Source organism: Lingula anatina, chromosome 9 (genome assembly GCF_051362555.1).
Source record: "Lingula anatina isolate TDL-2025a chromosome 9, LinAna3.0, whole genome shotgun sequence".
NCBI lineage: Eukaryota > Metazoa > Brachiopoda > Lingulata > Lingulida > Lingulidae > Lingula > Lingula anatina.
The window spans coordinates 12,103,605-12,128,820 of record NC_141775.1 but is presented as its reverse complement, the minus strand read 5'-3'; the positions used below and the strand labels follow the sequence as shown (position 1 = coordinate 12,128,820).

Below are 25,216 nucleotides of genomic sequence, written 5' to 3'. Positions count from 1 at the left end.
CTGGTAAAGGAGATGGTCATGGCGCCGCTAAGGCCTTACTGGCTGTTACCTGGCGGTAACTAAACAAGGAAGAAAGTGACAGTCTACTTTTGGCAGCGCATTTTTAAAGCGTCTCCGTCGGAACCAGCGAACAATTTCATCAGGTGTGTTATACACCAAAAGTTCAAAAAAAAAAAAAAAAAAAAAAAAAAAAAAAAAAAAAAAAAAAACGTTTCCTCAAATATCGAAAAAAGAATAATGAAGAGGAAAGAACTTAGAATTCTCATGTAGTTTTTGTTTGGCTAATGTATCATTGAAGCTTTTCCTCCATCTGACGTTTTTTCCTTGTTTTATAAGTGAGACTTGTATTTTTTATGCATGGAAAGCTCCGTCACAGAGCTTGGCAGGTATAGTTGCAATATTGGGTGGTGCAGTGGAGGGGCGTTTGTGTGTGTGGGAGAGGGGGGTCCACGCTTAAGAACTATGGCAAAGATTTGTAAAGTGTGTTAATATTGTAACCCCAAAGACTTAACATTCCTCGGTGAAGGATATATAAATAACTAGGTTCACGTTCACGTTTACATAACCAGAGAGAGAGAGAGAGAGAGAGAGAGAGAGAGAGAGAGAGAGAGAGAGGAAGGAGAGAGGGGGAGAGAGAGAGAGGTCATCCACAAACTTTAATGTTTCCCCTAAACCTAACATTTTCACACCTGCAGTGCAGTATCACTGAATACCTCAACTTGGAACATGTTTCACTCCACCCTCGCTGACATTATTTCTTACATGCGATAGATTTACCCTAACTCGATAGCACACCCCACAACGGGGGGTGGCGTCATCGCGCGCTCCGGATCAAAAAACGTCGTCATCAAAATCTAACACGTAATGTTGTACACGGGAAAAAGAGAAACAGCGTCGGTGCACAGCAGAGCGTTTCATCTCAGATTGCTCATGAAGGCTTGCAGAATGGGTGGAGCATCCATACTTGCTGTTGTTTTATTTGATAAAGGGAGTGTTTTACTGATGATGACCATGTGTGGTCTCATGACACATTGTGCCTTTAATTTTTCCAAGAACGTTTTTTGTAACTCAACACAACTCCACCCCAATCCAACCCCTATCACCCACCTCCCCCGTGTGCTTGTGTCGGTGCGCTGCCTAGTCTACAGGGTGAAGAAAAACAGAGTGGAAGATAGATAGAGTGATTACCAGATATATGAATATAGACAAAGCAAGAGAGAGAGAAAAAAAAACGAGAACATGAGAGAGAGAGAGAGAGAGAGAGAGAAAGAGAGACAAAGGTGGACAAAAAAAGGGAAATATGCAGTTATAGAAAGCTAGCGAAGTAGAAAACACAGACAGCATGAGAGATAATATAAGAGAAAACGAGAGAGAGGGAGGGAGAGAGAAAAAGAGAGAGAGGAAAGAAAGAGAATATCCTCCGCTGACCCCGTGCGTGCAATAATCAGCGTCCAGTCTGGAGCTGGAGGGAGCGACGTGTCACCGGATGTGACAATATTTGACAGGAGATATAACAGGTAAGATGACCGCGTCTCACTGCCGTCGTGTCACGTACTGTCAACTGTCACAGCAAACACGGCCGGGAGTGGACGACCTTTGATGTTCCGACACCTGATGGCATGTAAGGTTTAGCATCTGATGATTACATTTACATTTACATTTCCACCAAAGATATACACTGTAGGTGCGATTTCGGAGGATTTTATTCAAGACATAAAATGCCAGCATTCGTGTTTGCCTGCCTCGAGCAAACCCCATCAATCAATCTCATTTTCAATCCTTTGATTATGACCTTTGACCTCATTCGTATAACTTATCCATAATTATTAATGCAGGAGCAAACAAATACTCTTTCAACGAGCCCAATAATAGCCTAATTTTTCATTGTGTTAGATGCGACAAAGACGGTTGAGATAGCACAATGCGCACTCAGTTTTAAAAGTTTCAACCACCCTGAATATCAGAGTGTGAGCGGTGACTTTCTCCTATACACAGTATAGACTCATAGTATACGCTCCCCAACCTCCTACGTTTCAGGTTACTAATGTTGTCCCTCTTATGACAGCCAAGCTAGCCGAGAGGTGCGATTGGAAAGTGTTCAAGTAACCACAGAAACGCACAGAATCCAAGATAATCGTCGTCATTTCCGTTTTTTTGTAATTGATAATACTATATTGAGCATTGGGTACGGTATGATTTTTCCATACTTTGTAGCGAGGAAGGTAGTAGTATGTACCATCTCAAATTTAAAGTTGACAGCCGTTTTCAAGATGGCCATCTTGTTCAGGTACAATCTGTAACTCATGTCTCTATGAATCATGTCTGTATGCTCGAATTTTCATTTAAAAATCACTTAAATAAACTTTCTTAGCCGTACCCCCACAAAAAATCCGTGGACCTGTCTTGTGATTTATGAATTGCCAATGTCGTTTGGCATCGTATAGTTAAACAGACGTCCGTCTCTCTCAAACTGAGTGTTCCAGAATCGCCAAACTTCCTCTTTCGTCATGTGTTTGAAATACGACTTCCACACGTCCTCTGAGTGAACTTGAACTCGGTGAGAATTCGGATAGTGAAACCCAGGCGCGGCGTGGATCATTTTCAGCACCATGCTGACGTCACGGCTGATGGTCTCGTGACGTGCGATGACGTCATAGTGAACAGAACACGGAAAGCAGATTTCATGGTATGCTTTAAAATGGAAGTTTGTCTGAACAGAAATTTGAGTTAAATATCTCGCAAAAGCAGCAAAAGAGACGTTGTAATGACGGATAACTTCTTCAGTTTTCTTCTTACGTTCATATTTAAGAATTGCTGGACCATAAGTCGCCGAAAACTCCCTATCGCCACCCTCAAGTTTACTGCGGTAAGCCGAAACTATTCTTTCGAACGGGTGCCTCACTGCTATAACTTTAAGGTAGTGTTTAAGTCGAAACTGAATCCCAAAATCAGAAAAACTGTCGAGTTTTCGAAGCCACCGCAGCATTGGGTAAGAATGCACCTGGGACCCGGTGATGTTTTCATATTCGTCTATGCCGATGTTTGCCGACAATCCGTACAGCAGCCGGTTGAAGTTGCTGCATCCTACCTTGGGGATTTCGCAAAGGATCAGCCGATGGCGTTCATCGACATATACATTGTGACTCGCTTTTACCAAACTATCATTGCTTGGTGGCTCCGTGGCTGCGCACGCATTCTCTAAATGACGTCGCCTGGCCTCTATTTCGTTAATCCAATCTTTCGGGACAAGGTCCCAATCCGCGTGCTGCAATATATAGAACTTTATGCATATAATACATAATGATGATTTTTTTCGCTAGAAGTCGTTTTCAACTGCACAATCCAAAAAGTATGAAATTTCGGGTAGAAATTGCTAAAGTTATCTACGTTAATGTGAGTAACCGGTCTGTATTTTCAAACTTCTTTAGGTTCTAGAAATACGTTGTGTTTCAGTTGAGATGACCACTTTATATAGATATTATGCAACAGATTAATTTGGATGACAAAAGAAAACTGCATACTTTCAATTGTTTTTTATTTATTTATCTATTAATTTTGCTATTTTTTGTGTGAAACGGACCCTAACGTTGTTATAAAACGTTTTGGAAATAGATGCCTTACCAGTGAAGTGTACGTTGATTTTATTGGAGGCGGTGCGAACAATCTGGCTGGAACGTCAAACAAGATACAAACATATCAAAAGTTATATATAATACCATAAACTTATCCATAATGCCAGTCTAAGTTTCATTCTTAGGATCAACATATTATTTTTTCATTCGAACTTAATCCTGTTTATTTCTTCCTGTATCTCGATCACATTTCAAATCAAATTGAAAGATTATTCATTACGAACCCAAAAACTGGTTTTCCTTAGTAAGCATATCTATGCATCATAATTAAGCATATCCCACACTGTATATTCAGAATATTTCGCCTCCAACTTACTTGACATCCGCCAATTGTCGCTGTACCTCCATGCTGTAATGACGTCATCAAAGGGCCTAATCACCGTGTACACGTAACACATAGCTATCACGCAGACCGTAGTGACGACACCAAGCACCTTGGCGTCGGCGACACACATTGGCCCCATGTTAATACCAGTGATGCCGTGCAGCCATTAAACGAGCTCACGCCGCTGAAATAGAGAATACCAAGTCATATATTAGAGAGCATTCACAACAAAGTTGATCCGCGGACTACTTAGTCCGCGCATCAAATATGGCGCGCGCTTGACATTGGATCCCCGCCTCCCACGCGCACCTTCCCAGCGGCGGCAGAGCAATTAAGTCTCGGCACGATTTCAATTAAGTGGAGCCATTTTTTGATACGCAGATCTGTTAGTCCGCGGATCAACTTTTTCTGAATGCGACTTTAGTCAAATTCAATATCGAGTTTGAGAAAGGAAGGGGGTGGTGGTGGTGGGGGGGGGGGGGGGGTACTCCGTATGACGGCCAGCTGACGGATGGATTCAACACAATACTTTAATTCTCGCTGGATGCAGTAGAGATAAGTGCATAGATTTATGAAAGCCAAAGATAGATAGAGGCATACCTGTGAATATTTAGTGAAAAAAAGAGAGAAGACGGAATACGGGGCTCCTCCGAAGCTGGTGGAAGGGGTACGTACCCGCCATGTCCCCTGGAACCATCTTTGGTGAAACATGCTTCTACAGCTCTTATAGCTCCCCCCCTCCCAACGAATTCCACTCCTGAACTTATCACTGCTGACACAAGTTGCTAGTATTGAAGAATTTAATATTGTTGCAAGCAAGGATAGGGATATCATCCATAACAATAATAATAATAATAATAATAATAATAAGCAGTAGAAAACTGCTTATTAGGAAGTTAAAGGGAAACAATTTATTCCCCCCCCCCCCCCCCCCCCCCCCCCGCAGCAAAGAAACTTTGTTCAAGTTGCTTATTGTAGTCAAATGTACGTCATGTCTCTCCGGACCCAGCGTGTCTGTAATATATGGGTTCAACTTAACACCTTGGTATAAAAATCACTGTCAGCGTCTGAGCATTTTCCTTATTCAGTTTTAAGGTACGCGTTTTTGAAAGAACAATTTTGCGAAGAACTGATTCTCAAGTGAGAGGTGCCAACATAAAAATGTGTGTCGAAAATGAACCGAACTCACCTGCTTCGCCGAGATTTTGCCAGCAAAATGTCCTGTATAATATGTCATTGGCACCTCCATGCTCCGATTAACACGACAATGGCTGTTAGCGCCAGCACAAACCGTCTACCATGACCACTTAGGCTGGGTTCCCATAAACCTATCGTACTAGCAGGATCGATCTAACTCAGAGGAAATTCGCTATATTGTATTCAGTTTAAGCGGCTCAAATGTCTGTCACGCTCACTGAAGCTGTTAGGGGAGTAATTAACTTTAGTGAACGCTTAAACTGAATGCAATTTAGCGAGATCCCCCTCGCAGATAGATCGATCCTGCTAGTACGATAAAGTAATGGGAATGGTCCCTTAATTCAATGTCTAATTCTCTAAATCCAGTCGGAATAAATTGGCGATTACCTAACACCCCATTTCCATAGATTAGATCGACCTACTTTAGATCGACCTAACTCCCTGGGAGTTCACGCTAAATAGATGTCAGCCGGGCGGACACGAAAGTTAATTACCCTCTTACAACTTGTAGTAGGCGGGACGGACATTTAAGTCGGATTATCTGAAAGTAATCTAGTGAGACTCCCCGCGGGGATAGATCGATCTAAAATCTATGGGAATAGAGCCTTAAACACTGGCAATTACTGGTCGGCCCCATTAAAGTCGCCCTCTTTGCGCATAAAAAGCGAATTAAAGTTATTCATCATGAAGCGAGAATGTACCTCGCCATGGGGCTTAATTAAATTTCTTTCTCTCCTTTTCTCATCTTTGTAGCAATCTAATATATCTGGCAAATACTAAAGGACTTTTGCTGGGTGGTCAACACATCGGTAGGGATATCCTCTATCAGGACCTCAGATTGACATTTCACTATATATTCATTGATATGTCTCTGTTGGTTAATTACGTGTACTTTTCTGTACCGTGATACAGCAAAGAATTGTTAAGAGAATTGTTATGAATTAGACAGTGACTTTTTTCGTCTATTTTTAGTCAATAAAGTATATGCCGTTATCGTAAGCCGATTTTACCCTCTATCAGGGTCACAGGTGGGCTTTTTCCCAAGACATTCACAGATATGTCTCTGGTTATTTCGTGACACTTTTAGAGAAAAGTGCACGTTATTAAGGGGATAACAACTGTTCATTTTGGCAAAAAAAAAAAAAAAAAAAAAAAAAAGAATTTTCCTGGGGCAAACAACAATTGCCCCATACTAACCAATGGCTAATGAATCCATTTCTACATACTAAATTTAGTCCCTGTTTTTTTTTCTAAAAAGTGTGTGTTTTTTGTAATAATCTCTTAAGGGATTATTACAGAGTATAGCCATCTATGGAGGTCACATGGTCTGATGGCAAGTACGGATTTCAGAATAATTGCTTTAACTGCCGCTTTTGTGGTAAAATAGAATATATGATATTTCTAGGAGTTGTTTACAATGTTTTTATTGTGAAATAAAGATTTCATACGAAGAGTTGTTATCCCTTTAATCTGTGGTCCTGGTAGAGGGTAAACGCCAAGTTAAATCTACTACAAAAACAGAATCCGTCTCCATGCATTTTTACATCAAGCATTCTATCTTAGCGATATAGCCGCACAGGCGTAACAGGAATGAAAGTCCGCTTCCCATTACTTTGTACAGGTGATAATCGTCCAATATATTAACCCCAATACTCCAACTAACCCCAAGCTGTACAAGCCCATAGCCAGCAATTTCAAAAGGGGTGTCCTTTTTCTGAAAAAGTGGACCTTTTCCCATGAAACTTTCGTGTACCTATATAAAATTTTACCTTGAGGGAACCTTTTCCCAGCAAAAAGGAGGGTTCTTTCGACCCCCCCCCCCCCCCCCCCGGCTACGGGCCTGCTGTACTAATCATATGTGAGCCCGTACTTCTATTCCTAGGACTTGCATTCATGTTACACCTGTATACAATTTATTAAAGGGTTGATAAACATTCTGAAATATCTACCACAATTTTGTAAGGTATTTTGTAAATAATGGAATATCCCGGCGGACTTGCCGCTGTGAGGAGTAACGCATCCCATGCAAAACTTACCTGAAGAATGCTACCATAATATCATATCTAATGCGCCATATCATTCAAGGATTGTTTATTTTATTCATAAACACTTTTTACATTTCTCAAGCTTTTTTGTACAGCAGAATGAAAAAAATACAAAAAAACTTTTTATACATGGTGTTAGACATACAAGTTACAGTCACAATGCATCCTGCAGTTCCATTGGATAACTTGATGCCACAATTTATAATATATACAATGTATCAATCATTTTCATTGGATAATTTAATGACAAGTGCAGTAAAATAAGCATGGAATCCTACAATGAGGGTCATAATGACATCAAATGTCAAAGGAATAGAATCCACCACCCAAAATGTGCTTCAATGCATTCACTTTATATTGCCACTGACCTAACACAAAAAGAATATAAGGGTGCATTCCCAGAGATTTAGATCGATCCAGAGATTAAGATTAAGATCGATCCAGAGATTAAGATTTAGATCGACCTAACTCCCTGGGGGTTCACGCTAAATTGCAGTCAGCCGAGCGTACACCATAGTCAATTATCCCCTTACAGCTTTTAGTAGGCGGAACAGATGCTTAAGCCGGCCAAGCTCACAGTAATCTAGTGAGACTCCCCACAGGGATAGATTGATCTAAAATCTATGGGAATGGGGTCTAAGATGTCTTATGTTTTTTGTTCCAGTTCATATTCCACTAACCTAACATAAACAGTGCTACAGAGTTACAGTAGCAACTGTGGGTATGTTTTATATCAATAATAATTCCACGAGGCATGTGCTTTTCTGTTTACAGAAGTGTAATTATACATATTTTTGACAATGCAGTAGATAGTGGAATATTAAATGCAGCAAGGATATCTGATTTTAAAGTTTTTCCACTGAAATTCTTACCCTTATTAATATTGCTGAATAACAATTACAATGATGAATTGTGTCTAATTATTGTTCTCAAGTACTTATATATTGAGTTTTACATCACAGCTTGATTCAGGCCATCAAAAAAGAGGTCACCATCTCCATCTCTACCCCCCACTTTCCCTTTGCCTACCACAATTTTTAAAAATTATTAATTTAATCCCTCATTTTCTAAATTAATTCTGACAATCTGTAGTTTTTCTTCAGGTCTCGGTAAAAATGAGAGATAATGCTTTTTCCTCACCTTTGGAGGTGGGAAGGTGACCCTGACCTCTCCGTGTCCCCAGTAATAATGGACTTGTCCAAAAAATCCACTGTCTCTCGAGTAACAAGGAGGAAGAAAAAATAAATCATTTCTAAAGAGATAGAACTTGATAAATAAGGTGTGACATTTTGGCTGCTTGTCATAAGGCCTTGTTCACATGATTTTTAGATAAGAACACAATTAATCTCTTTTAGAAACTATTTGCTTTTTTTTCTGTCTGCATATGCAGTAGATTTTCAATGGGTTTTTCATCATCTCTTGTGTAACGATGGTAAGAAAGTCTCCATGCCCTAACTGCCACCAGGGCGTGTCAATTCTCCCCATCACAATGACATTCTGACTCATGAAGCTCACATTAACAAGTTATTCATGCCATTAGAGCCCTATGATGAGGAGTTGAATTGCCACACCTCATAGGCAAAAACCCATTCAGTTTCATTAGGAATGATTCAGCCCGTGAATATTCCAAATGTCACATTCTTGGAGCTTTCATCACGTTAGCTTGGTGATCAAAACAGCAGTGACTATGATTCCAACCAGAATGAAGAATGGAAGCCATGTTTTGATGAATGAACAGCAACTAAAACAAGAGAAATGAAACCAACAATTGATAATGTGCTCCCGTACACTGCTGTTGAAGACACTGTAATATCTCAAGGGAAATTACCAAATTTAATTAATATATTCCTAAATAATATTAGTTATTTCCATTACTTTTATTAAAACAATTTTGAATAATGATTTGGGGAGTAGGTAAATATTATAAACATTAAAAAAAAATCCATTTTCAATTCTTGACATTTAAAACACTTAAAAAAAACTTTCATATCTAACAAATCAAAAATATAGTGTCACATCTAACTCTCTGCCAAAGCGAACATCCATTTTGTACTTACTTCACATATTTCCCGTGAATCAGCATCAGAAAACACAAAGAAAACATATTCCAGGATGTCTTCTTGTCGTACTGCATGGTGTTCATTGCCAGGGCCACGTGTGAGTGACAATTATCACAAAATAAGTTGTGCTGAAAGAAACAAAGTTTGCAAAATATTTTATGAAATCAAAACAAGCATACCTATATTTGAACAAAATAAGTTAGGTAATGCTTCAAATGTTTTTTAGTGATCCCATAGATCAAAGGAGCATCAATTTTTCCTTAATCTAAAAATAATTTGAAGAATAACATAGCATTAGCCTCTATCCCGTGTTCACATTTTGCTTTTTACCCCAAAAGTTGCATCTTATCAACGGAGAACAAATCATGCATAAATTTTGGCTTATGATTGGCAGAGACACTGTAAAGCTTAAAGTCCTAATACTGCTTACCATGTGTTTTTATATATTTCTTCAATGACTCATGCATGGAAATACTTTAATTTTACATTGATTACTTTGTATTTTTCATTTCTATTTGATGCCTGATGAGCTAAAAGTTTTATTTCTATATAGTACTGCTTACCATGTGTTTTTTATATTCTTCTGATGCCTCATATACTGCTCTGTCATATGCCTCCTTCCCTGTGTGAACATTGTCCAATGATAGCTGCCAATACCTGAAACACAGAATGTGACAGCTGTCTTCTCTAACACAATGTGTCTTCTCCAGCAAAATGTGTCCTCTCTATCGCAGTCTGGTCTAAATTATGTTTTTTCTTCACCTATACATGCATTTTCACACAATAGGCAATACAGTACACTAATATAATATAATATAATATAATATAATATAATATAATATAATATAATATAATATAATATAATATAATATAAACTTAGGAAAAAAGTAAATACAAAAAAAAAATAATAATAATAATTATAATAATCAATGGTTTCATTGGCACAAAAAATCTGAATTTCCAATATAACAATACATTCAACTTCTGCATGTTGCATCAAACTCAGTACAATATTAAGTTTCGTTATCTGAGCTTTCATTATTTAAAGGGATAATAACTCTTTGTATGAGATCTATATTTCACAATAAAAATATTAACAACTCATAGAAATATAATATATTCTGTTTTACCACAAAAACAGCCGTTATAGCTATTATTCTGCTACCTGAGCTTGCCTTTAGACCATGTGACCTCCATTGATGGCTATACTCTGTTATAATCTCTTAAGAGATTATAACAAAAAAAAAAAAAAAACTTTTTAGGGGAAAAAAAAAAACAGGGACTAATTTTGAATGTAAAAATGGATTCATTAACCATTGGTAAGTATGGGAAAATTGTTGTTTATTCCAGGAAAATTCGTTTTTTGGCCAAAACGAAGAGTTATTATCCCTTTTAAGATGTAACAATTATTTAAAAAGAAAACAACTCACTTTGTTGGGTTTCCAAATCCCATACAATCTTCCTAAAGAACCAATATAAAGATTAATGAAGACATTGCAAACCATAAAGAAGCAAATTCTAAAATAATGATTTCCTTTTCAAGAAGTAACAACATATATTTCAATATTTTCAATATCTATATTTTATAATAATATACTGAGCTTAAATCTTTCAGTACAGTAAATTAATTTGTTTGAAATTAATCAGTAAATAAAAAATAAATATATAAATTATTTATATCAATTTATTTCCTTCCATTCACTTCCTTTACTCTTCTTTCCAACCAAGTTATGTCCATCTTTGTGTATTATAAAATGACATGAATAAATACTATGAGCGCATTCCCATAGATTTTACATCGATCTATCCCCATGGGGAGTCTCACTAGATTACTGTCAGATAATCCGGCTTAAATGTCCGTCCCGCCTACTACAAGCTGTAAGAGTGTAATTAACTTCTGTGCGCGGTCGGCTGATTGCAATTTATCGTGAACCCCCAAGGAGTTAGGTCGATCTAGTAAGATCGATCTAAATCTCTGGAAATGCCCTCTATGCCATTACTTACTGAAACATAATATGGTCCTGCGAAATCTCTAATTACTCCAGCTGTAGTGGCAATGCCCATGTGACCAATGAAAGGAAACAGCCATCTGAAATGATCAAATGAAGCCAACTGAAAGTGATCTGTTGTTATTATGTTATTATTACTATTATTCATAATTATCAAATAATGTTAATTTTCTTCACTGTCAAACAAGACTAACACCCCATTTCCATAGATTTTTAGATCGATCTATTCTTGTGGGGAGTCTCATTAGATTACTGTCAGCTTAACCGGCTTAAACATCTGTCCCGCCTACTAAAAACTGTAAGGGGGTAATTAATTATGGTGCGCGCTCAGCTGACAGCAATTTAGCATGAACCCCCAGGGAGTTAGGTAGATCTAAATCTTAATCTCTGGATCGATCTAAATGTCTGGGAATGCACCCTAAGGGTATATTAAAAAGGAATCTTTTTAGTGTTAATTGAATGTGTTCCCATATGCTGTGCTGTGAAACACATTTAAAGAATTCAAAGATAACCCATTGGGATTGGTTGGACGCTATTTTTCCACATTTTTAAATGTTAACTTAAACGTTTCTTCTTTCTTTTCAGGTATTAGGATGGTTTGAGCAGACATCACATTGTTGCAGTGACATTGTGGATTGGTCACAAAGTAATGTACAATCCACAGTAAGACAAGTGAGAATACATCTTAAAGATCTCTTGAAAATGTCAGCTACATACATAGTGCAAATGCTTGAGTGTAGTAGAGTGATACAAGCTATATTTCATTTGAACACCCGAGTTTTTTTTATTTGTCACAACTCTATGATGTTTCACAAAAAGTTCAATATTGAGAATCTTGAGGTCGTGGAGTTATTTATCGACATTTTTCTCTAAAGAATACTACTGCCCCCCCCCCCTTCCCCCGCCTCTTCTGCGGTTAAACAGTCACTTACGTTAGCAGTGGTATGGGGGTCCAAACAACGCAGTGTGGATAACGGTTTTTGATGGGATTAACTTCATCTGCGTTCATGAAGAGGTCTGTGGATGACATTCTCACGTCTGCGTTCTTGATCGGTGTCGTTTCCCCCTTTGCTTCTCTCACGTCCACAGAAACTTCGCTACGCTGAGAAAGCCTGTCACCGGAAGCGGCCATTAGCAAAATATTGCGGTGCACTATGGGTGATAAACTTTTAAAAACATATCAAAACATTCTATTTTACTTGATATTGCACCATTTGGGTACAACATATACAATTCCATTCGATATTAACATGAAAAATGTATGACTCTGGACTAAATTATACATGAGAGAGATATTTGTCAATGCTCACGCAAATTCTCGCTTAAGTGCGACAAATAGGACTTCGCGGTAAATATGATAGAGTAGTAGTTCTCTAGTTTAAGGTCAGAAAATTCTTGAATTATGGTGACAAACGAAGACGTTAGCTATCAGATACGGCGTATAGGAAAGCCGCCCACTGCCCCAGGAGTCAAACCCGTTATCAGGTCTTAGCCTTATTCTTGCTTAGATTCATTTTATCTCTCTCTCTCTCTCTCTCTCTCTCTCTCTCTCTCTCTCTCTCTCTCTCACACACACACACACACACACGAAAATACACGCACGTGTATGAACAATCACAGAACCGATACAATAAATGAAATGTAACAAAGAAATTTACTGGGCATGTAAAATTGAAAAAGTTAGTAGTCTGTTATTGCATAACTTTGTTTATTTATTTATGCGTAAATTTTTTATGTCTGAAAAAAAAAAAAAAAAAAAAAAACTAAAGTTAATAGTATAGTCTTGACAGACTCTCAGCTAGTGATCTATCGAAACTAAAATTGCTATTTCCACAGGTTACAAGAAGATCACATCATTCTGGGGCGCCAACCAAGCAGACAAGACTTTTACCTGGACTCTAAGCTGCACCCAAACCTGATATCTCGGAGACATGCTATGATAGACAGGGTGCAAAACAATTTCTACCTCACTGACAGCAGCCTGAATGGGACCTATGTCAATGATATTAGGGTAAGGGAGAGTGCCCTGTGTTTCATAGCCTAGCAGAGAGTGTCTTCAACACGAGTTATCATCAACCTCCTTCATATAAGTGACACAAAGTATAAGTTTGTTTCCTACAGAATTTGGATAATTCTTCACCAGTTATCATCATCAACCTCCTTTGTATCAGTTGGACAAAAATATGGTCACTGTGAGCCAGAGGAAATTTGAAAAATGTAGTCACATTTTTCCATATTTTTGTGGCTTCAGTGCAATATAAGACATTTGGCTGAAGCAAATTATTTAAGTATGATGTTACCCTTGAATATTCTGCATGTAAACAATGTTGATCTTCTTTATTACACTAATTGTTTTATAATAACTCTCAGACTGAATCCGATTTTTCTTTTTCAGATGAACTTATGCCATTCTTATTAAGACTTTGGCATATTTTAGGTTTTGATTTGATAAAACAAATGTTTCAAAGTAATGTGCATTTTTCTCTTTTAATAAAAAAGACTAATTTGTTGCTACTATGAAACACATTCCAGATAGAAGGTTGCTGTAAGCTGAACTTGGGAGACGTTATAGCATTTGGCCATTTGATGGCAGCACAGATCAAACCAGGCCAATATGAGCCACAGGAAAACTCAGAGTTCATCTATAAGGTAAGCATGATGATTGTCCACTCATTTTAGAATGAAATTTTTATTTGTAATACCCTAAAAGAACGATTTTAAACTGAAAAAAAAAGAGAATCAGTTTTTGTAACATATTTTATAAGAAAATAGACAAAAAGCAACAGCAATAACAACAGTTCATATTCTCTTACGTTTCAGTTTGAGATTATGCCAAAAGAGGGAGACACTGAGGGAACAAATAATGTAACTAGGGATGATTCAGTACATGAAGATGACAACGAGAGGACGGTGCTTTCTGACATGGACCCCAATACTCTTCCTAAAGACAATAGTCGCAGATGCTTTTCTGAAACTGCTGCAAATAGAGTGAGAGAATCCTTGCAGCTCAATGACAGTGTCAATACTATATACACAGTTTGTGAAAATAAAATGGGCCTGAGTCATCTCGATAAAGACACAAAAAGGGAAATGACACCAGAAATAGAACAAGACCTCTTAGAATACCAACAGTTCAACATATATGATCATTGTAATGACAGTACAAATAAATGTCAAGCTGGGCAGTCAGTTACTTCCGAAGAATTATCCAAGCTTGGTCGCACTGTGGTGATACACAAAGACTTGAAAAATGATAAAATGCTATGTCAGGGACAAGACAAGTCAAAAGATGATAAGGAGTCTAGCATGCCTAATATGGGACACAAAACTGACAGTCAAGATTTAGTCCTGGAGCACCTATCACCACAGGATTTCCATCTGTCTGTGAATGACAATCAAATCAGTAGAAGTGTCCACAGCTCTAATGAGGCTAAAACTGACCAGCAGATTCTGACCAGTAGAGATCAAATGATGTTTTTCGTGAATGGGATCAGTGCCACCAAAACTGGGGACCGAGATCGACCTGACCCAGATTTGACAGGTCATGGTGAAAGTCTGGACCTGAAAGAACACCCTTCTGACCTTGAGGGTCAAGGTCACAGTACAGATGAGGACAACACTGTGTTTCTGGAAGCAGTGAGAAGAGCGCAGAGCTTCGATGCCTGCAGCATGGAGGACATCTTTGCTGAATCGCAGGACGATGGTGATGATGTCGCAATCCACATCGATTCAAGTGACAGTACCCATCAACTTGACAATGCTGTTAGTCACAGTATCATAACTGGTGACAGTAAACATTTAGGTGACAATGCTGTCATTGACAGTAGCAATACTGGTGACATTAACCATCAGCATGACAATGCAGAAAGTCATGTGGTCAGCCATGATGATGATGATGATGTTGATGATAATGGTACTGTACATGTCAAGGAAATGTCCAGCAAACGATATGAAAAGAGAGGGAGAAAACTTGGAAACAGGGGTTAGTTGAACAACAAGCATAAATTTCCCCCCTGATCTTATCCAGTTTAGCTATGATAGAACATGGTGAAATGCTTTTCATTGTTTTTTAGATTTATATATAATGATGATAAAAATTAGGTGATAAACCATGCATTGACATATGTTTTCTGATGTTTTAACCCTGCAGTCTCTTGAAAAGTTTTTTATTTTTGTACTTGTATGTGGTAACAGCCAGATTACCACAGTGAGGACCTATATAAGTGGACCCACAATAAATGTATTGGGCACAATGGTTAAAAAGGTTATTGGTGTCAAAACATTAAGAATTTCTCGGTTATCTTTCTTAGTCAATTTTTTTATCCTAAAGGGAATTTTGGCAAATGTGGATGGCATGATCCCACTTAAGCTCTTGTTTATCACGTTTTCATTTTAAGAAATTGCAGTGAATGAATAATGGTGTCATGTCTTAATTTTTACCAGGAAAACATTCGGCTGGTAACAGAAAAAGGAAGAAGTCTGAAGATTGGTACTGGCACTATGATGAAGACACCTGTGCTTCTTATGACTGTGTGAAACCCACAGGGAGTAAAGTGGACTGGGTAAGTGACCTTAAAGTGGACTGGGTAAGTGACCTTAAAGTGGACTGGGTAAGTGACCTTAAAGTGGACTGGGTAAGTGGCCTAAACTGGGCTGAGTAAGTGACCTTTAAGTGGACTGGGCAAGTGAACTAAAGTGAACTGGGTAAGTGACTTGGGGGAGGGGGGGCATAGGTAAGTGACCTTAAAGTGGAGTACTGTAGGGACCTTGAACTGGACTGGGTAAGTGACCTTAAAGTTTACTGGGTAGGTGACTGGGTGACTGGGTGGGCATAGAGAGTTTAGAGAACAAGATAAGTGACCTTAAAGTGAATTACTTTAGTGACCTTGAACTGGACTTTGTAGGTGACTTTAAAGTGAACTGGGAAAGTGAACTAGAAATGGACTGGATAAGTAACCTTATAAGAGATTATATACTAAATAACCAGGTTAATCCTTTCCTTGGGATACTTTTACATTATTTGCAATAAAATAGTGTTTAAAAAATCATCTCACTGTTTTTTTTAGTAATTTTTTGGAATTTGCTTATTAGAATTAAAGTGAATCATCCATTGAAATTGCTTATGTTATTCAACAGTAGCAAATGTCAGTTCAAAGTTCAAGATTAATGGTAATTTACATAATGAATTCAAATTAAAATCATTACTTTACCTTGAATGATGTTGTATAAATAACAACAGGTAAAAAGTCAGGAAAGCAAGTTTAGTTTGTTTCTGAACACATTTTTGTAATTAATGGAAAATGATGCTAATATTGTAATGGCCGGGAATATGTGAGTACTTACAGTAAAGTATTCTATTTCAGGTGCAGTGTGATGACTGTGATAAGTGGTACCACACCCTGTGTGCAGGCTGTTCTATAGACCAAGTCAGAGATGCCAGTGCAGAATTCCATTGTGGATGCCTGTGATCCCCCTCCCCCACCTTTCGCCAAAACCCACCCCCCTCTCCTCCAGAGGCTGAATGTGTTATTTCTCATAGCCCAAAACACTCTGCTCTTTAAGAAATTACATAAGTACAATAATAATTGAAATTAAGGGTACCAGAGGAGACCAGAATTGACCGCTTATTAATGTAATATTATATGAATGCAAATAGGTGCAAAACTTTAACTTACACTGGCTGAGGCTGTCGAGAAGTTATGCTCTTGAATGGCTCAGCTGCGTTAAGTTTTTCAGAAAGAATGGGACAATATTACGCAAAACAAACTCAATTGGCTGAAAGATGGATAGGCTGTTTGCAAATATCCACTTTTCCTTCGCAGGGAAAAAACCCGAAAAGGACTAATGGAAAAATCAGTTTTCCTTCCTGGATACTATAACTTGCTTCACATATTGGGGGGGAGGGGGTTTCAATAGAGTTAAAATAAGGGCTTAAAGAAAGTTGTTCCATTCTCACAACATAACGTTTCTGGCACAAATCAATCGCGAAATGAAAACTGTGAGAAAGTGTGTTGTCATGAAGTCTGTAGCCCCCCCCCCCCCACCCCCGAAGTCGATGCTTGCAAATGGAGTGAGGTATCAGTTGAAAATTTGACGAGTGCCCTTGGAAATACCAAGATCTGACCAATCTTCACTGGAATCGAGTTGTCTATTAACTTAAGTAGTATGATAGCTGTTGTCATGACTGTGTTTTTTTATAGGGATGAACATTTCCTGACATTTTTATGTGTAAATGAAAGTGGCAATAGTTTGTATGGGGTATTTTCATTTAAATAAGTTAATGGGATAATCATCATTTATCATCTTTATTTGATTTTGTGTTCACTGTTATAATCATGGACTTTGTCTGAAAACTATACACACCAATGCCATGAGTAAGCTGGGTAGCTCAGCCTATAGCTCAGCGTGTGGGTTGGTCTAAAATTGACGAAATTCTTAAATTATGAATGTAAAACATGTTGTTTTAAGGTGCTAAATAATAATTATTATTATTTAAGTTCATCTGTGGTGGTTGCTTTTTTCAGTTAAGATTGTCACTTCTGACAGGCGTAAGGTGCTATATGAAGCTCTATTTTACTCGTTTGTAATATTTGTTTGTGGAGTTTTCTGCTCGTCGAGAAAATTAAATTGTAAATATTTAATACCTGCCTCTTTTTTGTACCTAAATCTAAATCTGTTTATTAATGGAAAATATACACTTATCACCGTGATTTTCATGTTGTTGTATCAAGAATCCAACAAATTGGCCAATTTCAGAAACTGGATTATTATTAACAGGTAATTCAACTAACTTCAACCAGAGTGAGAAGCAGGTTTTGAAGATGCAATAGTAGTTCTGTTGTAAATAGGTGCAATATGCAATCATGTTTTTGTATGAAATAAATAATAATACAAAGCTAAGTTACCATTTACTTTTAAGCATCTGTTTGTAGCACTCGATAATCTGTCAAAGTGCATCTTCAGTAATAAACTGATACCTTCCCAGTCAATATTTCCTGTACTTCTTGTCCAGCTTCATCAGGGTATTGGTTTGAAAAGTTCCAAGTATGATAATAACACTTATTGACATGAAACTTTTATTGTAATTGACATTGTGATTGACCATGTTCCAAACATTTAACAGTGCACTATTACTGTTCAGTAAAATATTTATGACACTAAGAAAACAAATTAATTCACCATTTTAATAAATTACATAGACTATTTCATATTGATGCATGTTTCCAATATATGTATTTTGTTTTAGTCCTGTATACTGCATTTTATTAACTACGATTAAGTCTGTTCTCTTTAACAATAATCTAATAACAAATGGATATTATTTTCAATACTGTACACTATTTACATTATCTTCCTATGTACAATTCAAGATACTATCCGCGGAATGTTCTCATGAGTCTAATGCACTGAGCGAAAATATATGAACCTAATTTGAATGAATAGATAATGAGTGAAATAAATATGTAAGTTTATAGCATAGCTCGTCTTGCCTTGGGGTATGAATATTATTATGAAATAAATCATACATAGAAGTTTGAGCTGAGAAATGTGAGCTAGTTCCTACATGCACTTGTGGGCTCAAAACGTAACATATGATGAAGATGATGACATATTATAAAATGGAATTATTATACATATACTTAAAATGATTGCAATTTTAAAGAATTGCTCGACTTCTAAAAGTGCAAGCAATACTAATATCACATTATATATAAATAAATTGTATTTTTTTACATTTTGGTTTTCTAATATTTTTTTTATAAATATTAAACACAGATATCACATGTTCAACAAGCGCAAGCAATGCACATATCACGTTCTTCAAGTAACGGGACACTTCATTATCTGTCCCAGGGCAGCAGTAAAATTAATTTGAGGTTCAACTTCTTGTTTGTTTAAATCATTTCTATCCCTTTTTTTCCTCACAAATTTGCGAAAGTGTGATCACATTAGGCGTGCAGTTAAGCAGGGCAATACGGTAAATGTCCCTCACCATGTTGTTTATGGGTTGGATGAAATATCAACTCCTTACTATAAACATAACATTTGTCATTGGCCGTGGCGTCCTACGGGTAATGTACATGTCATGAGGGGACGTGTCACAAGAGGGGACGTGTCATTTAGTTAAGCTGATTGCACTCAGCGAGAGTCCCCGAAAAGTTGCATCGATCTACGTTAATCGATGGTGTATACGTATACGGGGGATGGTGTCTATGGCAGTCTTTTCCTTTAGCATGCCAGAGTTTGCCTTTGGTCCACGGTTCCCGCGCTCCCGTATCTTGTCACACCCCCGGGAGGTGTCGCCACGATCTCCATAGAACAGACCTCAGTAAGGTGAGTATAACTTCTATTCTTCCTGTGAATAATAATAATAAATAATAATAAAATTAATGGATTTTCAAAACTGCGCTCAACGTTCTCTCAAAAATCTAAAGAATTTAAAACATGTTCTAAACTTACCAATTTCGCACTCAAATTAAAGATTGCCAACTAAAATTACCTTCTTACATGTATTATTAGCAATACTCATGAAAAATTATACAATATGCGTAAACATAAAATGTCTTGGGTTTATTGTTTAAAATTCAAAAGTTTGAACAGCCCTTTTAGACTTAGACGAACGAAAGTTTAAAAAATTTTTTGTCCGTCATGCTGCAGATGTCGTATGAAGTTCAAAATTTAATACTATACAGTTTGCGTTTCAATATTCCAAAATACATATTCAAGCAACAATAACTTAACACCCCATTTCCATAGATTTTTAGATCGATCTATCCCTGTGGGGTGTCTCACTAGATTACTGTCAGCTTGGCCGGCTTAAGCGTCTGTCCCGCCTACTAAAAGCTGTAAGGGGGTAATTAACTATGGTGCCCGCTCGGCTGACTGCAATTTAGCGGGAACCCCCAGGGAGTTAGGTCGATCTAAATCTTAATCTCTGGATCGATCTAAATCTATGGGAAAGCACCCTAATAAGAGGAACAAATTATCACGTTTTATCACCTTCGCTTTCTGATAAACAGTGCCACTGCTATCAGAACAATCACCACGATTACACCAACGACAGAGGCCACAACTGCTGTCTGCTCTGTGACGCCACCAGGTGTCCCAGAGTTCCCGCCACTAGATGGCGCTGCCGTACTGCCGCCTGCAATTAAAACAAACACGTTTTTTTATTTGCCAGTTTGTAAAATCGTGGACAAAATTACGTGATGACGTAATTTTATAATTTTGTCCATGTTCAAATTTGAAAATTATTATAATTATTAAAATAATAAAAAAGGCATATAATTACATAGGGAAAATGTCCATATTCTGCATCGATATAGATATTGAATGAATGGAGAATGTTGACATAAACCGACAATCATCTTGAAACCGAATGTATAAAAAAACCAACTGAATTGGCAAATTTCTAAAACGATACCACATTTCAAAAAGGCATTATATGGTGATGTTTTTGTTAGTCATATTCTGCTCAATTCCCATTATTAATAATATTTATCAAAATGTTTTAAAATGAACTATAAAATTTAGATCAAATTTGAAATGAATGAACTATATTATACCTGTGGAAGGCGTTTCCAAAGTGCTCGTTATAGCAAGCGGCTCGTTACTTCCGGTAGAGAAAGAATTTGTTGAAGTTTCACTATTTGATGTATTTACTGTCGCCGTCACTGTCGCTGAGGTGTTCGTTACATTTTGCAGAGATACTGTAGTTATTGGTGCCGCTGATGTTACATTTGTTACAAAGACAGTGGTAAGTGGTGTTGAATTATTGATGATGGGTGTTTTACTATTGTAACTAAAAGGCGTTGTGGTGGATGGCGCTGCTGTTGTGCCATTTGTTTTCGTGGGGACAGCGGTGAGGTTGGCGGGTAATGTATGATTTGAAGTCATTGTTGTTGCCGTTGGTAAGGTAATACTTGTACCAGATGCTGTTGTTGCCGTGGGTGAGGTAATATTTGTACCAGATACTGTTGTTGCCGTTGGTGAGGTAATGCTTGTACCAGATGCTGTTGTTGCCGTTGGTGAGGTAATATTTGCACCAGATACTGTTGTTGCCGTTGGTGAGGTAATGCTTGTACTCGATGCTGTTGTTGCCATTGGTGAGGTAATATTTGTACCGGATGCTGTTGTTGTTGGTAAGGTAATACTTGTACCAGATGTTGTTGTTGCCGTTGGTGAGGTCATATTTGTACCAGATGCTGTTGTTGTTGTTGTTAAGGTAATACTTTTACCAGATGCTGTTGTTGTTGGTAAGGTAATACTTGTACCAGATGCTGTTGTTGCCGTTGGTGGGGTAATACTTGTGCCAGATGCTGTGGTGTTGGTAAAGACTGTTGTTACTGTCGTTGTAACATTGATACTGGGCATTGTGGAACTTTGTAACGCAGCTCTAGTACTTGGTGTTGTTATATTTGTCCCTGCTGTTGTCATATTTTTTCCAGTTGTTGTAATTGGCACGTGTAAAGCCGTTGTCATGGTACCAATTGTTGTTGAGATGGCACCAGTTGAGGGCGTTTTTGTGGAAGTTGTACCAACAGGTGTTGTATTTATATTAGGACTAGCAGTTACGTTACCATCAGTGGCTGTTGTCACGGCAACGGGGACCGTTGTCATGGGAACATGTGCTGACGTCTCAGTAACTCGTGAAGTCAAGTTGACAAAAGGTGCAGCGGTTGTACTTATGCCTGTCGTTGTGTTAGCTGTTACGGTTATATTCAGAAAATTCTGGCTAGGCGTCGTCGTACTGGTACCAAATGGTGATGTGGATGTTTTGGGTCCTGCACTACTGTTATTGTGTCCATTTGTTGTATTTTGGATAGTAGTTGTAGTTGTTGTAGCTGGCACTGTTGTCACTGATGATGTTGACGTTGCTGCCGATGTAGTTGGCTTTATCGTGGAGGCTGTGACTGGTAGCGCAATGGTAGATGTTACACTGGTTGGTGCCGTAGTTGTCCCAATGTCGGCCACTGCTGTCGTTTTGGGATTGTTCGTTGAAGAAACGGGCGCAGGAACGACAGAAGTCTCCGTACCATTTGATAGTTCGATACCTTAAAGAGCAACATTCAGTTAACTATCAGATAGATCTCTGTTGACAAGTGGGATACTCTCAGAGAATCTACTGTAAAATGCAACATGTGAAAAAAAGAACAATCTTTTGTTGATGCGGGACAATGGGTCTTCAAAGGTGCAGAATTCTCGACATGCTTGACTGAGGTTATAAATGAAGAATATTGTCATTATTATCATTACTGTTTGGTTTTACAACTGACCTCAATGCAAACAAAATACCAATTGCAATCACGGAGAGGTATTTAAAAATAAATAATATTTCTCCACGTGCTCCAGATTACCATCTTTGCGCATCGCCTCGTTCTCTGCATATCATAACACCCCCCGGCCTCCCTCCATTCCACCTCTGATTTGAAAATTATTATGCAGTTTAAAACTCAAGAAACAAATATCGTTCTCACACATACATTTCCACATTCCCAATAATTTACAAAATAAACTTACCAAATTCACAAATATACGGAAAGGCCGCGTTCTCCTCGGAATCACAAGGGGACGCTCCCCAGCGCCACCCCTGCTTGGCCTGCATAAAACCACATTCTCTGTCCCCCAGGTAGTAAGGCCACCACGCTGAGGGTTCGCCCTCCGCCCAGTCATTATACGTGTCTTCCACGGGCGTACCTGAAACACAAATCACGTTCATATCAGATAAAATACACATCATTTTAGTTGTAAGTTATTACACTAAAAATTAGCGAATGTTGTTACTCTGTTAGTTATTTATATATACCATTATTAGATTGAACCTTTCACTCTCTACACTAACATTAAATCTTTACCTAAGCATTTTTTAGGCATAGCTTAAATTTTCAGTGTTGAAAGTGAAACGTTTAACCATATAAATTATCAACAGGCTTTACAGATTAATTCCATCGGAGCACTTTATTTAACATTCCTTTAGTTTTAAATGTGGAACAATTGAAATTCCTCTTTTTGACAATATAAATTTAACATACGAACCACTTAGCCACTTCCAGAGAGATTCCCCACCATGAAGTTGGTAACTTTCGCTATAGGCGCCAAGCCAAGTTGCTTCAAAACCACGATTTCCTAAAAAAAATGTCAAAAGCAAAGTTTAGAAAATGTCTTCAAAAGGCACGTAATCTCCTTGATTACGTCTTGATAGCATACAGCAGCATATTCTATTGTGGTAAGTTAGATATCAGCCATTTAAAACTAAATGGACTTTATTTTATGAAACTGCATTGAAAACTATCATTGAATACTATCATATTTATTTACTCCATGAATCTGTGTGACAAATAAATAAATACATAAATAAATAAATAAATAAATAACCTAGCAATCTCTGGACATGAACTTGCACTTGTTGGGTATCAACCTGCACGAGGGACCAACCAAAGCGAGAGCACGTGGCGTTGGCCGTCACCCACGTGACCTTGGCGTCAAAAGTGGCGAAGCAGCGAAGATATCGTGCGCCATTGTCTTCAGTGACCTGCAAGCAGGTCTCTGCTGCCACTGTGTTGAAGGAGTAATATTGATAATTACAAGCAAGGACTATGGTTTTATACACGTCTTTTACCTCTGCAACACTTAATATTTATTTGGCATTGCTTGACTTGCCTTGATTTGCGCTGAAATGAATCAAGCATTACAAATAAGCTTTATCTTAAAATGTTAAGTTACCTTTGCTTCCAACAGGTTTCGGCAGGGGGTGGAAACGCGCTACTTATATGATTATGACGAGCCTAGCCGTCAGCACCGGATATTAGTTTGTGACCTTGAGGGGCAATTGGGCTTGGTCTTTGCGGCACGCGCGAACAGTAGTCGATCTATCACACCTGAGTCTTTTGTTTTTGACAACTGTTCACTCGTCGACGAGGTGCTTGTTCTAGACTACAGACTGATATCTACTAGTACTACCAGTGGCTTCATTAGTAACGTTCCCACAATACATGGTTTTCTGTCTGTGCGTACATACCCTGAATTTGGTTAGCCTCACTGACGAGAACAATGGACGTTTCTTACCCCTCTCTAGGATTACCCCTGGTTTCGGATTCAAAATATTCATAACACTTAATGTGATGAAAATGATGACAGCAGTTATAAAATATTGGGATGACCAACTAACTGTACTTTTAATTATGGGCTACCCTTATTATGTTTCTTTCTAAAATCATAGATGTGTCTCTTATGACAAGCAACAGAACACCTCAATATCTGGGTCTTAGATATGTTTGCACTAGTCTATCGCCCAGTTCGTTAAAAAATAGAGATAAAGCATTTATGTACTTTTCCCTTGATAATTGCATCAATAAAGCAGGACAATTAGAGAAATGTTCGTTACCACGCTGGTCATGAGTAGAAACCGCCCCCTTGCGAAAATGCAACGATCATCTTCGGCATTAGTGTCCTACTTGAGAAACAAATTCAGTTGATTTTGGAACATGATACCAAACATCATATCGGCAAAAGACGTAACACGATTTTTAAAAGTAAAATGCATACCTTGAATCACAGCAAAACTAATCACAAACAAGGTTGAAACCACGGCCATATTGATACCGAGCTAGAGCTGCCTTCTGTGGTGTGTCAGGTGTCACAGTAGTCAGGTGACCTGGTAGAACGAAATGGCGACTAATAATTGCTTATTTCATTTATTTTTTTAACCAAGCTCACAAATGCATTTATTTGGTTATGTGACTGCTTTACAAGGATCTGTACAGATTGTGGCATACCCGACCCGATAACCTGTTTGGTTTGAAAGAAACGAATTCAAAACTTGACGGCCAAATGTTACACAAAGTAGTGGAAGCTGCACCCCTCTCTTTACCAATGGACCGTCCTCAACAAATAGTTGTCAAATACTCTGAACACGGTTTTATTGCGACGTACAATTATTTAGATTACC

The 25,216-nt window shown here is 38.0% G+C and overlaps 5 protein-coding genes across 5 annotated transcripts; 1 reads left to right on the top strand and 4 right to left on the bottom strand.

Moving 5' to 3' along the window:
- Positions 1-1,685: 1,685 nt before the first annotated feature.
- Positions 1,686-5,313, bottom strand: LOC106154593 (carbohydrate sulfotransferase 11). The gene is made up of 4 exons (XM_013528988.2): positions 5,147-5,313; positions 3,949-4,141; positions 3,622-3,668; positions 1,686-3,265 (listed from the first exon to the last, which is right to left on the bottom strand). Exons 2-4 carry the CDS (start codon positions 4,094-4,096, stop codon positions 2,411-2,413), a joined length of 1,050 nt encoding a protein of 349 aa, XP_013384442.2. The 5' UTR covers positions 4,097-4,141; positions 5,147-5,313; the 3' UTR covers positions 1,686-2,410.
- Positions 5,314-7,252: 1,939 nt separating this feature from the next.
- LOC106154203 (transmembrane protein 222) lies at positions 7,253-12,432 on the bottom strand. The gene is made up of 6 exons (XM_086995387.1): positions 12,201-12,432; positions 11,264-11,348; positions 10,690-10,721; positions 9,823-9,916; positions 9,257-9,387; positions 7,253-8,940 (listed from the first exon to the last, which is right to left on the bottom strand). The coding sequence occupies exons 1-6, from the start codon at positions 12,398-12,400 to the stop codon at positions 8,853-8,855; spliced, it is 630 nt and encodes a 209-aa protein (XP_086851513.1). The 5' UTR covers positions 12,401-12,432; the 3' UTR covers positions 7,253-8,852.
- A 149-nt stretch (positions 12,433-12,581) lies between these two features.
- LOC106154590 (uncharacterized) lies at positions 12,582-17,769 on the top strand. Its single transcript, XM_086995385.1, has 6 exons — positions 12,582-12,753; positions 13,105-13,279; positions 13,801-13,917; positions 14,089-15,250; positions 15,712-15,830; positions 16,632-17,769. Exons 1-6 carry the CDS (start codon positions 12,671-12,673, stop codon positions 16,734-16,736), a joined length of 1,761 nt encoding a protein of 586 aa, XP_086851511.1. The 5' UTR covers positions 12,582-12,670; the 3' UTR covers positions 16,737-17,769.
- Positions 17,770-18,441: 672 nt separating this feature from the next.
- On the bottom strand, positions 18,442-21,391 carry LOC106154600 (uncharacterized). Its single transcript, XM_013528996.2, has 3 exons — positions 20,835-21,391; positions 20,269-20,413; positions 18,442-19,624 (listed from the first exon to the last, which is right to left on the bottom strand). Exons 1-3 carry the CDS (start codon positions 21,370-21,372, stop codon positions 19,498-19,500), a joined length of 810 nt encoding a protein of 269 aa, XP_013384450.2. The 5' UTR covers positions 21,373-21,391; the 3' UTR covers positions 18,442-19,497.
- On the bottom strand, positions 21,391-25,120 carry LOC106154202 (uncharacterized; the record flags this gene model as incomplete). The annotated part of the gene is made up of 5 exons (XM_013528475.2): positions 24,814-25,120; positions 23,644-23,823; positions 23,305-23,394; positions 22,789-22,965; positions 21,391-22,322 (listed from the first exon to the last, which is right to left on the bottom strand). Coding segments are annotated over exons 1-5 (1,428 nt in total), but the record flags the coding sequence as incomplete, so codon positions are not given.
- Between the last annotated feature and the right edge of the window lie 96 nt (positions 25,121-25,216).

Bases quoted from the DNA above. Each gene is read 5' to 3' on its own strand.
- LOC106154593 (XM_013528988.2), bottom strand. From the start codon at position 4,096: ATGGGGCCAATGTGTGTCGCCGACGCCAAGGTGCTTGGTGTCGTCACT. The intron at 3,669-3,948 runs GTAAGTTGGAGG...TTGACGTTCCAG, and splicing joins CGACAATTGGCGGATGTCAA to CCAGATTGTTCGCACCGCCT. The intron at 3,266-3,621 runs GTAAGGCATCTA...TATATATTGCAG, and splicing joins AATCAACGTACACTTCACTG to CACGCGGATTGGGACCTTGT.
- LOC106154203 (XM_086995387.1), bottom strand. From the start codon at position 12,400: ATGGCCGCTTCCGGTGACAGGCTTTCTCAGCGTAGCGAAGTTTCTGTG. The intron at 10,722-11,263 runs GTAAGTAATGGC...TTGGTTCTTTAG, and splicing joins CAGGACCATATTATGTTTCA to GAAGATTGTATGGGATTTGG. The intron at 9,917-10,689 runs GTGAGTTGTTTT...TCTGTGTTTCAG, and splicing joins GGATTTGGAAACCCAACAAA to GTATTGGCAGCTATCATTGG.
- LOC106154590 (XM_086995385.1), top strand. From the start codon at position 12,671: ATGGTGACAAACGAAGACGTTAGCTATCAGATACGGCGTATAGGAAAG. The intron at 13,918-14,088 runs GTAAGCATGATG...CTTACGTTTCAG, and splicing joins ACTCAGAGTTCATCTATAAG to TTTGAGATTATGCCAAAAGA. The intron at 15,831-16,631 runs GTAAGTGACCTT...ATTCTATTTCAG, and splicing joins CAGGGAGTAAAGTGGACTGG to GTGCAGTGTGATGACTGTGA.
- LOC106154600 (XM_013528996.2), bottom strand. From the start codon at position 21,372: ATGGCAACAACAGCATCGAGTACAAGCATTACCTCACCAACGGCAACA. The intron at 20,414-20,834 runs GTATAATATAGT...TTTTAATTGCAG, and splicing joins TTTGGAAACGCCTTCCACAG to GCGGCAGTACGGCAGCGCCA. The intron at 19,625-20,268 runs GTGATAAAACGT...TATTATTCACAG, and splicing joins CTGTTTATCAGAAAGCGAAG to GAAGAATAGAAGTTATACTC.